At 38.1% G+C, this 12,942-nt stretch overlaps 1 protein-coding gene across 25 annotated transcripts in view; it reads right to left on the bottom strand.

The window, feature by feature from the left end:
• Positions 1–12,942, bottom strand: part of CLOCK (clock circadian regulator) — a 168,827-nt gene that overhangs the window by 35,279 nt on the left and 120,606 nt on the right. For all 25 annotated transcript variants that reach the window (XR_012131730.1, XM_073237582.1, XM_073237588.1 and 22 more), the window contains 4 exons: positions 3,710–3,823; positions 3,460–3,575; positions 1,340–1,422; positions 1,028–1,134 (listed from right to left, as the gene is read on the bottom strand). Coding sequence is in view for 24 of the 25 variants with exons in the window: in XM_073237582.1 (XP_073093683.1) it covers positions 1,028–1,134; positions 1,340–1,422; positions 3,460–3,575; positions 3,710–3,823 (420 nt within the window). In the remaining variant the exon portion in view is untranslated. The remainder of the gene's footprint in view (positions 1–1,027; positions 1,135–1,339; positions 1,423–3,459; positions 3,576–3,709; positions 3,824–12,942) is intronic.

Below are 12,942 nucleotides of genomic sequence, written 5' to 3'. Positions count from 1 at the left end.
TATCTTATCTATCTAGTCTATCTCCCTCCCTCCATCTCCCTCTCCTCCCCCCCCCATACTTTAGGGAGGAAACCAAAGTCTACAAACTTTAAATTGCTCATCCAAAATTACCCAGCTAGTTAATAGAAGTGTCAGATATTTTTGATACATCATGGGGCTTGGTGTTTATATAATTTAGAGTGAATAACTTTTTTATGCTGAAATGACTACTTTGAAATCTCCCATGAAGTTGATGCTATTATATAACATGCTTTATTTTCATATAGAGAGGTTTATTAGATCAGCCTAAAACAACATGAAAGTACCTTATATCTAAATAAGCTCTAGTGGACATCCAAGAGGGTAGGATTTGGGGAGGAAGAGCAGAGAAGTAAATAAAACCTATTATTAAATCAAATTTCTGAAACAAAGAATAAACAGCATGTGGTAAAGGGGTAGGTATAGACTCTGATTTTGTCTCTGCCACCAATGAGTTATGGAATTGTGAGTAAACGACTTCACTTTACATGTCTTTGTTTACTAGGGGACATAATAACAGTGTCTACTTTCTAGAACTGTGGTGGTGAGTGACAGAGGTAACTGTGGTGATGAGTGACATAACTGTTCCTGCTGCTAAAACAGTAACAGCAGGGAACATTAACCACACACTCACTGTGAGCGTTGTAAAAGAGATTCTTTCTAAAATGTGTGCCTATCTCCTGGGTACTTACATGCCTGGAAATCAAAATTTATGAAATACTATTTCAATATTTTGACATACTATTACAATTTTCAAAGGCATCTACTTCTCTTACTCCCAATATATAGCTAAAACACTCCTGAACAAGGTTTATTAGATGCCATAAACCTGTACTTATTATTGATGGAAATATGTAAAATAGGAATAAGTTTAATTTAAATTTGATCTAACATTACTACTGGATTGGTTATAAAGGAAAATCTTCCAGTACTTTTCAAAAGCAAAAGAATCTAGTTATTTATATGATTAAAAACAGTATTATTACCAGAAATATTAAAATCTACTTACAGTGCTCATGACATTTTGCCAAATTTTCTAGGTCATCCACATGATAGTAATCATAGCCTGATGTTCCCAGAACTTCAAATGGCAAATATCCTATTATAGGTGGTGCCCTAAATTATATATAAAAAAACATTGTAACTTTTTCCATAATAAGAAATAACCCAACTATAAACCAATTTTGGGAGGAACCTTTATTTTTTGAAAAGTGGGTAACAGATTTGAACATCCTGATTAAAAGTGTTTGTCCTTGAAAACCATTCATTTCAAGAATTTTATGATTATTACCTTTTTATTGGAGTTTAAAAATGGAGTTACCTGTGATCTAGAAATAGGAACTTCCATTCTAAACTATGTCTAGATGTAAACTCTTCATTAGGTTCTTCAACCGTGCACATTTCCTACAAATAAATAATTAAAATTTAGAATTGCTTTTCTATGTCCTTAGAAAAATCCTAAACATTACTAGCCATAAAAGCCATTATTAGCTTAAGTTTTCCCTAAAATTTTTTTAACACATTTTAATTTTCTAGTACTAAGGAATGCGGCAATACATAGATGCAGGCTTCTGGGGAGTACCTCTCATTCAATACATTTCTCTATTCACTGATAGTCCTATAAGCCCTAATTCTGAATTCAGACCTCTCTTCTGAATTACAGTTCCACATTTCTAATTGTTTGGATGTCCCCACACATCACAAACTCAGTATGTCCTGAAATAAAATGCCTTACTCCTCATACGCAGTTACACAATTTTCTATCTCATTAATGGAGGCATACTCGTGTTGTGCCATCAGACTAGAAATCTGATAAATCATAACACACACTTTCATTTTCACCCTTCACCATCTAAATGGCTACTAAACACTTTCACCTTTTAAGTTCTAAAAAAATCTGTATGATCCCACCCATCTTCAGGGTCTAAGTTTAGACTCTAGATCCTTGCTATCATTGACTCACATTGCTGCCATTGGTTTTCCCTGTCCTTCAACTCATCTTTTATTCTGGCCACAATTACCTTATTATGTAACTTCCCTGCTTAAAAACCTTAATGGTTCCTCATTCTGTTAGGGTAAAGTTTAAACTCCTCAGCATGGAGAAACAAACAAGAAAGAAATACATTTCATTTCTGACCTCTGCTTAACTTTCTTTTCTAAACTCATCTCCCACTATAACCATATGCCTTCTACACAGAGAACCCTAGACGCTAGTCATACTCAATGTATTCCAACCTGCCTCTGTGTCCCTCAGTGACCTTCTGTAGTATAATGTAGTGATTAAGAGCTTGGGATTTGAAAGAAAAAACATTAGAATCAATCCCAGTTCTACCACTTAGGAGCTGCAACTTTAAGCAAGTAACTAACTTCCTAAAGCCTCAGTTTCCTTATATATCAAATAGGGATCATACTAGCAACTACCTTATAGAATTGTTAAGAATTAAATGAGATAAGGCATGTAAAGTATACAGCATGTAGTGAGCACTCAATAAATGTTAGCCACTGCTATTATTTCCTAAGACCAAAACAAGCAGAGTAAGAATGGTCTGATAGCCTCTAACTGCTAATTAAATACATACTCTGTCCTATAATGCGTCCTCTCCTTAAATCTAAAATTTCAGCCTGTTTATTTCCAGTCACTTCCTAGTGGTTGAACGCTTTCATTTTCCCACTTCTCTACTAATCATCTGCTTATTGGACCCAGGTAATAAAGATAAATTATTTAATTGAATTTTAAAATGGAAAAGGTAAATTATATGCAGTAAAAAGCCACTTGTATATTTCTACAGAAAATTTCAAAAGCTGAATTTTAAAACTGGCTAGATTTTTGGCCTTTTCCCTTTAATGAAGATTGTGAATTACACAAAAAAGCACCCTAAAATTTTTCAGAAAAGCAGGATAAAGGTCTGGTCTTTAGAGAAGAGTGATCATGGACCTCTTCAAGGATGACTGGACAACTTTCAAAAATGTGTTTCTCACAATATTGGTGAAAGTTATATTATCTGGCCCCATCTTGTGTGGGTGAGTAGGTCCCACATGATAAAGCCACTCTGACATTCTTAAGCCTTTGAATTCTTTCCTTCATGTTGCTTCGTGGCAGGTCTGACATTTCCAATCAGTTCTCTGCGGGCCAGCTTTTGCTCTATGTTACAGCCAAGCAAACAAACAGAATTCTAACTGCCTGAGCTGCAAACGTACTCTGCATAATCTCTGGTTAACTGCAAAGGATGTATACTAAAACATTAGTTAACAGTTTGATGAGTGCCTTGATAACTCATTATTTGCTTTAAAATTATAACATACATTTAATGACTCATGGTCACTACTACTACAATGTTTACATGAAGTTTTAGTCAGTTTTTAGAAACAAAAAAATCACATAAAGATAGTTCTCATAATATGAAATGAAATCCCCTTTGGAAACTAAAATTAGAAATATACCTTGATGAACTGAGGTGTAGCTAATCTGACAGTAGCTACAAAACACACTCTATCATCATAAGAAGACCTGTGGGAGCGTTGTATAGTTCCTTCAAAGCCATTGTGTGAAGTGGATACTAGAACAATTAGGAAATATACATCATTAGTTACTCCAGTAAAATCCAGTTTTTACTGATGTTTAAGCATCACTGTTTTTAAGAACTTAGAACACCAACTTAAAATACATTGTAAGAGAAGCATTTTAACTTACCACTGTTTAAAGACTTGAAATTTCCTATAAATTTCACATATTCATAGGTAGATGGCTCCTTAGGGTCTATTGTTCCTCGAAGCATGTGACAACAGAATTCTAACTGGTTTTTTGCTAAAATAAGAGAAAAATTACATTTCTGATTTATTACAATGCATATCATATGAAATAAGATTATAAATGTTGTGTAAGCTTAAAATCATTATTTTCACCAACAGAAGTCCTCAGTTACATTTTATTTAGTCCATAAAGGTAGAGTGCCTTTGGGAAATTATCTTACCTTTCCTTAATGGAGAAAACGGATCTTCTGACACAAGCAACCCTATGTTTCCTCATTTTTATTCTGTCCTTACCTCTCATTCTTCACTGTAACTTCAAAGAAATGTTTTGTTCCCCATTCTAAAGCTAATGCTTCTATTCCTATCCTGAACAGGATATTCAAGTCATTTATTCAGTTATCTATTCAGAATAACCATTCGTATCTTCTCTAGGACTATGGCAGCACCAGTATTCATTCCTGTAGTATCCACATCCTTTCTTCCTTGAGTCCTTACTTTCTACTTTTAGATACATTCAGGTCTTTCCATCTCAAGCAAACAAAGCTTTTTCATTCTATTCTTTTTTAGTATCACAGATCTTCCTGTTCATTTCATGCTCTAGTTTCCATATACTCATTTCTCTGAACTTCATGAAATTTGGCTTTTGTCCTCACACCTCTATAGAAATTGCTCTTTGAAAAAACATGAACACTTGTATTGTTAACTTCAATGATCTTTCCTCATTTTTTCTACCACCTGTTCTTAAAACTCATGTCTTCATTCCACAGCAAGAAACTTACCTTCCTATGTTATCAACTATTTCTGTCTCTTCTGTTAATCAAACTCTGGGCATTCACAAAAATTCTTTTGATCTTGATCTTCTATTCACCTTTATAAACTCATTGGTATTGGTAAACTTATTTATTCCTAAATCTCTCTCCCCAATTCTAACATTTTAGATATGACAAAATCTCATACCAGTATTTGCTTTCAGGATATTTCTATTTGATTATCCCATCAGAAACTTAAAACTCAAAATATTTGAATTTACCCTTCTATGTTCCTAAGCCAATTGCTCTTCCTCTTTGTCCTAGGTGTGCTAATCTCCCAAATTAGAAACTGTTATCAGTGTGGTCTCTTCCTATCACAAGCCCCCAAACTAATCTGTCTCCAGGATCTGCTATTTACTTCACCAAGAAAGCTTTCAAAAGTCATTTTTCCAGATCACGGGAAGATGGCGGTGTGAGTAGTTCAGAGGAAATCTCCTCCCCAAAACATGTATGTTTATGAAAATACAATGAATACAACTACTCCTAAAAGAGACACCAGTGGATGCAGTACAACAGCCAGAATACATCTACAGCTGCAAGAACTCAGCATCACATGAAGGGGGTAAGATACGAGCCGTGGCCAGGCGGGACCTGAACGCTCCCCCACCCCAAAACCCGGCCGGAAGAAAGGAGTCGATATGGGGAGGGAGTGAAAGCCCAGGACTGCTAAACAACCAGCTCTAGAAATCCGCATCCGGAACGCAGACACAAGGTGCACGGGGTGCTGGATATTAGAGAAATGGAAAAGCAAAACCTGTGGGCAGGTCCCCGCAACCGGCACCCCTGAGACAAAAGAAAAGCGAGTGCTTTCTGCAAGTCTTAAAGAGACAGGGACCCCATAGCTGGATGAAGTTGTCCCAGAAGCTGGGAAAACTGGGGAAACTTAGGCACCCTAAACGGAGGCAGTGCAGCTCTGAAGCCCCTCACAGGAATAGGCAGCCTGCTAGTCATTCCTCCAAATGGCGCAGACCCTGACACACAGACCCAGTAGCAGGAGAGTGGGAGCGCGCGCCGGGGGCGGAAGCACTGGAAAGAACCGAGAGCAGATCTGTGTGCTAAGGATAGGCTTGTGCTAGTCCGCAGTGGTGTGACCAAACAGCCCGGGCGCGGCTTGCACGCACCAGCAGCAGTGAAGCCCGGTAGAAGCCTGTGTGGAAAAGCCCCGTGCGCACCGGCAGCGGAGCCAGAGGGAGCAGGCGCACTCCCAGGAGCCGACCAGAATCCCAGCCCAAAGCACAGCCGCCCAGGAGAGACCCAAAGGCTGCTGCTGCCACACAGCTGCCAGGCAGGGTCGCTGGTAGCACGGAGGAGCACACCTGGCGTGCCTGCCACTCCCCGCAGGGCTCCATGCTGATCTGACGGACACCCAGCCCACAGCAGCTTAGGAGATTAACCCGGTGGCTGCTCCAGGAGTGCAGGTAGCCGTCACAGGCAGCGGAGAAGGGCAAGGCATCCAGCAAGCAGGAAAGGACTTTCTTCTCCCAGCTGACACACCCACAACATGCCTACAGCCACTGCTATCACCATGAAAAGGCAAAAAAATCTGGTCCAGTCCAAGATAGTTACACCTGAGAAAGGATCTGCAGAGGCAGACCTAACCTGGAAAAGAATTCAAAATAAAAATCATAAACATGCTGACAGAGCTGCAGAGAAATATGCAAGAGCTAAGGGATTAAGTCCGGAGGGAGATTACAGACGTCCGGAGGGAGATTACAGACGTCCGGAGGGAGATCACAGAAGTGAAACAAACTCTGGAAGGATTTATAAGCAGAAGGGATAAGATGCAAGAGGCCATTGATAGAATAGAAACCAGAGAACAGGAACACATAGAAGCTGATGCAGAGAGAGATAAAAGGATCTCCAGGAATGAAACAATATTAAGAGAACTGTGTAACCAATCCAAAAGGAACAATATCTTTATTATAGGGGTACCAGAGGAATAAGAGAGAGCAAAAGGGATACAGTGTCCTTGAAGAAATAATTGCTGAAAACTTCCCCAAACTGGGAGAGGAAATAGTTGCTCAGACTACGGAGGCACAGAGAACTCCCGAGAGATGGGACCCAAAGAGGTCAACTCCAAGACACATGATAATTAAAATGGCAAAGATAAAGGACAGGGACAGAGTATTAAAGGCAGCCAGAGAGAGTAAAAAGGTCACCTACAAAGGAAAACCCATCAGGCTATCATCAGACTTCTCAACAGAAACTTTACAGGCCAGAAGAGAATGGCATGATATATTTAATGCAATGAAACAGAAGGGCCTTGAACTAAGGATACTGTATCCAGCACGATTATCATTTAAATATGAAGAAGGGATTAAACAATTCCCAAACAAGCAAAAGTTGAGGGAATTTGCCTCCCACAAACCACCTCTACAGGGTATCTTAGAGGGACTGCTCTAGATGGGAGCACTCCTAAAAAGAGCACAGAACAAAACACCCAACATATGAAGAATGGAGGAGGAGGAAAAAGACGGGAAAGAAATAATCATCAGACTATGTTTATAACAGCTCAATAAGCGAGTGAGGTCAGACAGTAAGGTAGTAAACAAGCTAACCTTGAACCTTTGGTAACCACAAATCTAAAGCCTGCAATGGCAATAAGTACATATATTTCAATTATCACCCTAAATGTAAATGGACTGAATGCACAATCAAAAGACACAGAGTAACAGAATGGATAAAAAAGCAAGACCCATCTATATGCTGTTTACAAGAGACTCACCTCAAACCCAAAGACATGCACAAACTAAAAGTCAAGGGATGGACAAACATATTTCACGCAAACAACAGAGAGAAAAAAGCAGGTGTTGCAATACTAGTATCAGACAAAATAGACTTCAAAATAAAGAAAGTAACAAGAGATAAAGAAGGACATTACATAATGATAAAGGGCTCAGTCCAACAAGAGGATATAACCATTATAAACATATATGCACCCAATACAGGAGCACCAATATATGTGAAACAAATACTAACAGAATTAAAGGAGGAAATAGAATGCAATGCATTCATTTTGGGAGACTTTAACACACCACTCACCCCAAAGGACAGATCCACCAGACAGAAAATAAGTAAGGACTCAGAGGCACTGAACAACACACTAGAACAGATGGACCTAATAGACATCTGTAGAACTCTACATCCAAAAACAACAGGATACCCATTCTTCTCAAGTGCACATGGAACATTCTCCAGAACAGACCACATACTAGGCCACAAAAAGAACCTCAGTAAATTCCAAAAGACTGAAATCCTACCAGTCAACTTTTCAGACCACAAAGGTATAAAATTAGAAATAAATTGTACAAAGAAAGAACAAAGGCTTACAAACACATGGAGGCTTAACAACATGATCCTAAATAATCAATGGATCAATGACCAAATTAAAATGGAGATCCAGCAATATATGGAAACAAATGACAACAATAACACAAAGCCCCAACTTCTGTGGGATGCAGCAAAAGCAGTCTTAAGAGGAAAGTATATAGCAATCCAGGCATATTTAAAGAAGGAAGAACAATCCCAAATGAATAGTCTAATGTCACAATTATTGAAATTGGAAAAAGAAGAACAAATGAGGCCTAAGGTGAGCAGATAGAGGGACATAATAAATATTAGAGAAGAAATAAATAAAATTGAGAAGAATAAAACAATAGAAAAATCAATGAAACCAAGAGCTGGTTCTTTGAGAAAATAAACAAAATAGATAAGCCTCTAGCCAGACTTATTAAGAGAAAAAGAGAGTCAACACACATCAACAGAATTAGAAACAAGAAAGGAAAAATCACGATGGACCCCACAGAAATACAAAGAATTATTAGAGAATACTATGAAAACCTATATGCTAACAAGCTGGAAAACCTAGGAGAAATGGACAACTTCTTAGAAAAATACAACCTTCCAGGGCTGACCAAGGAAGAAACAGAAAATCTGAACAGACCATTTACCAGCAATGAAATTGAATCAGTAATCAAAAAACTACTCAAGAACAAAACCACCGGGCCAGATGGATTTACCTTGGAATTTTATCAGACATACAGAGAAGACATAACACCCATTCTCCTTAAAGTTTTCCAAAAAATAGAAGAGGAGGGAATACTCCCAAACTCATTCAATGAAGCCAACATCACCCTAATACCAAAACCAGGCAAAGACCCCACCAAAAAAGAAAACTACAGACCAATATCCCTGATGAACATAGATGCAAAAATATTCAACAAAATATTAGCAAACAGAATTCAAAAACACATCAAGAGGATCACACACCATGACCAAGTGGGATTCATCCCAGGGATGCAAGGATGGTACAACATTCCAAAATCCATCAACATCATCCACCACATCAACAAAAAGAAGGACAAAAACCACATGATCATTTCCATAGATGCTGAAAAAGCATTTGACAAAATTCAACATCCATTCATGATAAAAAATCTCAACAAAATGGGCATAGAGGGCAAGTACCTCAACATAATAAAGGCCATATATGATGAACCCACAGCTAACATCATACTGAACAGCGAGAGGCTGAAAGCTTTTCCTCTGAGTTTGGGAACAAGACAGTGATGCCCACTCTCCCCACTGTTATTCAATGTGGTACTGGAGGTCCTAGCCATGGCAATCAGACAAAGCAAAGAAATACAAGGAATCCAGATTGGTAAAGAAGAAGTCAAACTGTCACTATTTGCAGATGACATGATATTGTACATAAAAAACCCTAAAGACCCCACTGCAAAATTACTAGAACTAACATTGGAATTCAGCAAAGTTGCAGGATACAAAATTAACACACAGAAATCTGTAGCTTTCCTATACACTGACAATGAACTAATAGAAAGAGAGATCAGGAAAACAATTCCATTCACAATAGCATCAAAAAGAATAAAATACCTAGGAATAAACCTAACCAAGGAAGTAAAAGACCTATACCCTGAAAACTACAAGACACTATTAAGAGAAATTAAAGAGGTCACTAACAAATGGAAACTCATCCCATGCTCCTGGCTAGGAAGAATTAATATCGTCAAAATGGCCATCCTGCCCAAAGCAATATACAGATTTGATGCAATCCCTATCAAATTACCAACAGCATTCTTCAATGAACTGGAACAAATAGTTCAAAAATTCATATGGAATCATCGAAGACCCCAAACAGCCAACGCAATCCTGAGAAGGAAGAATAAAGTGGGGGGGGGGGGGATCTCGCTCCCTAACATCAAGCTCTACTACAGTAACCAAGACAATTTGGTACTGGCACAAGAACAGAGCCACAGACCAGTGGAACAGAATAGAGACTCCAGACATTAATCCGAACATATATGGCCAATTAATATTTGATAAAGGAGCCATGGACATACAATGGGGAAATGACAGTCTCTTCAACAGATGGTGCTGGCAAAACTGGACAGCTACATGTAAGAGAATGAAACTGGATCACTGTCTAACCCCATACACAAAAGTAAACTCCAAATGGATCAAAGACCTGAATGTAAGTCATGAAACCATAAAACTCTTAGAAAAAAACAGGCAAAAATCTCATGGACATAAACATGAGTGAGCTCTTCATGAACATATCTCCCCGGGCAAGGAAAACAAAGGCAAAAATGAACAAGTGGGACTATATCAAGCTAAAAAGCTTCTGTACAGCAAAGGACACCATCAATAGAACAAAAAGGTATCCTACAGTATGGGAGAATATATTCATAAATGACAGATCTGATAAAGGATTGACACCCAAAATACATAAAGAGCTCACATGCCTCAACAAACAAAAAGCAAATAATCCAATTAAAAAATGGGCAGAGGAGGTGAACAGACAGTTCTCTAAAGAAATCCAGATGGCCAACAGGCACATGAAAAGATGCTCCACATCGCTAATCATCAGAGAAATGCAAATTAAAACCACAATGAGATATCACCTCACACCAGTAAGGATAGCCCTCATCGAAAAGACAAACAACAACAAATGTTGGCGAGTTTGTGGAGAAAGGGGAACCCTCCTGCACTGCTGGTGGGAATGTAAACTAGTTCAACCATTGTGGAAAGCAGTATGGAGGTTCCTCAGAATGCTCAAAATAGAAATACCATTTGACCCAGGAATTCCACTTCTAGGAATTTACCCTAGGAATGCAGCACTCCAGTTTGAAAAAGACATATGCACCCCTATGTTTATCGCTGCACTGTTTACAATAGCCAAGATATGGAAGCAACCTAAATGTCCATCAGTAGATGAATGGATAAAGAAGATGTGGTACATATACATAATGGAATATTACACAGCCATAAGAAAATAACAGATCCTACCATTCACAACAACATGGATGGAGCTAGAGGGTATTATGCTCAGTGAAATAAGCCAAGCAGAGAAGGACAAGTACCAAATGATTTCACTCAAATGTGGAATATAAGAACAAAGGAAAACTGAAGGAACAAAACAGCAGCAGAATCACAGAACCCAAGAAGGGACTAATAGTTACCAAAGGGAAAGGGACTGGGGACGATGGGTGGGAAGGGAGGGATAAGGGCGGAGAAAAAGAAAGAGGGCATTACGATTAGCATGTATAGTGCGTGGGGCCACGGGGAGGGCTGCGCAACACAGAGAAGACAAGTAGTGATTTTACAGCATCTTACTATGCAGATGGACAGTGACTGTGAAGGGGTATGTGGGGGGGACTTGGTGAAGGGGGGAACCTAGTAAACATAATGTTCTTTCTGTAATTGTAGATTAATGATACCAAAATAAAAAATAAAAATAAAATAAATAAAAAGTCATTTTTCCAACTAAGCATCCAGTAACACCAATTTAGTACAGATGCAAATTACCTTGCATCTAGGTAACTGCAAAAATGTATTCTTCATGCCTTCATATACCTGCCACTCAGATTCAATCTTGCCTACTACTTTCAGGCTAATATTACTTTCATCATTATTATTTCAGCACTCAAGGACTAGCAATACACCCCCTTCACTCATGGCATGAAACTCACTCTTCTGTCTTCATGAATGGCTTTATCCTCAAACTCAACAGGTTCAAAATCCAACTACTTTCCTCCTAAAGCCTTCCTACTGATGACCCTTGGCCATTGGGTCACCTGTGCCTAGCTCCTGTCCCACCAATTTTATCTCCTCATCATTCACATACACGCTTTCCTCTCCATCCTTGTGCCGACTGCTGTCCTTTTTATTTACAGTCTAGTCCTTTTCAAAATTTTCCACTTGGGAGATTTTTTTTCAGGCCACAAAACCACACAAATCCCCTTTCACTGACTCTGCACTATGTAAAAAATAAAAATCAATCTCCTTACAACAAAATATTAGCTCCTATTTCCTTTTCTAGACACAAATCACACCACCTGTACTGCCTCAATTTTCCAAGCAATTTTCTCTCTTAAGTCACGTTATTCCTTTGGCATGAAGCACTTTTTTCTGGGGAAATAACTTTTTTGTATCAGCAGTTTTACTAGGGAATTATCAAGTTACTTAAGGCTTTTCTCTATCAGAAAGTATTGTTGCCAGCCTTAACTCTTATCTTGGAGGTAGCAGTCAAACGTTTATCTTCTACCAGAGACTCTCATTCAGCTCTCCAGCAAGTTCTGCCCTTAGGAAGATCTTTAAAGCAGACTCCTTCTTTGTTCACCTCTTGCTATATTCCAAGGTTTCAGCTTTCTAATTCTTCTCTAATCCTTGCTCTATATATTTTTCTCTCCTTGCTCTATATATTTACCCCACGCAATGTTATTCAATCCATGACTTCAAATATTATTTTTGGTTTTTAAGCAATTATAAATAGGCTTCAAATAGATTATCCTGTTCTCTAGTTCTTCTATACTGTACTCTAGTTCTCAAATGACAGGCTATTCATTCCTATCAAAGATATACATTCATACATACTTATACATCTATGTGTGTCCTCAATTCTTGGACAGCTAGTGTGCTATAGAATTTAAGGGTTCAAAATACATGAAACATTAAAGTGATTAAGTATTACCAGAAAAGTCAGAATTTTTAAATCATGAAAGAAGTGATTAAAGAATATGTCCAACAACTGATGGTCAAATACACTGTTGTAATAATTTCAGAATTTACATAGGGTAATTTAGTGAAGAAAATAAAGTATTCTGGTCAAATTAATTTGTCCAGTGAATCTTGAAGCATTATCTGGTTATACCATAATATTTTGAACTTCTTGAAGGCAGGGACTATTTTTCACTATTCTTGACACTTTCATGATGCAGCACAAGTGCCTGGAAACATCAGATACATCCAACAAATGATTGTTTAATTCTGTTAAATTTCATTTATTTAATACTTTTTTAAATAGATTTTTTTCCCCCAGAGCTTCAGTGTTCAATTAGTTAATTAT

The sequence above is a fragment of the Manis javanica genome, chromosome 5, assembly GCF_040802235.1.
Source record: "Manis javanica isolate MJ-LG chromosome 5, MJ_LKY, whole genome shotgun sequence".
Classification (NCBI taxonomy): domain Eukaryota; kingdom Metazoa; phylum Chordata; class Mammalia; order Pholidota; family Manidae; genus Manis; species Manis javanica.
Note: the sequence above shows the minus strand (reverse complement) of the source record. Positions and strands in the feature narration are given on the sequence as shown.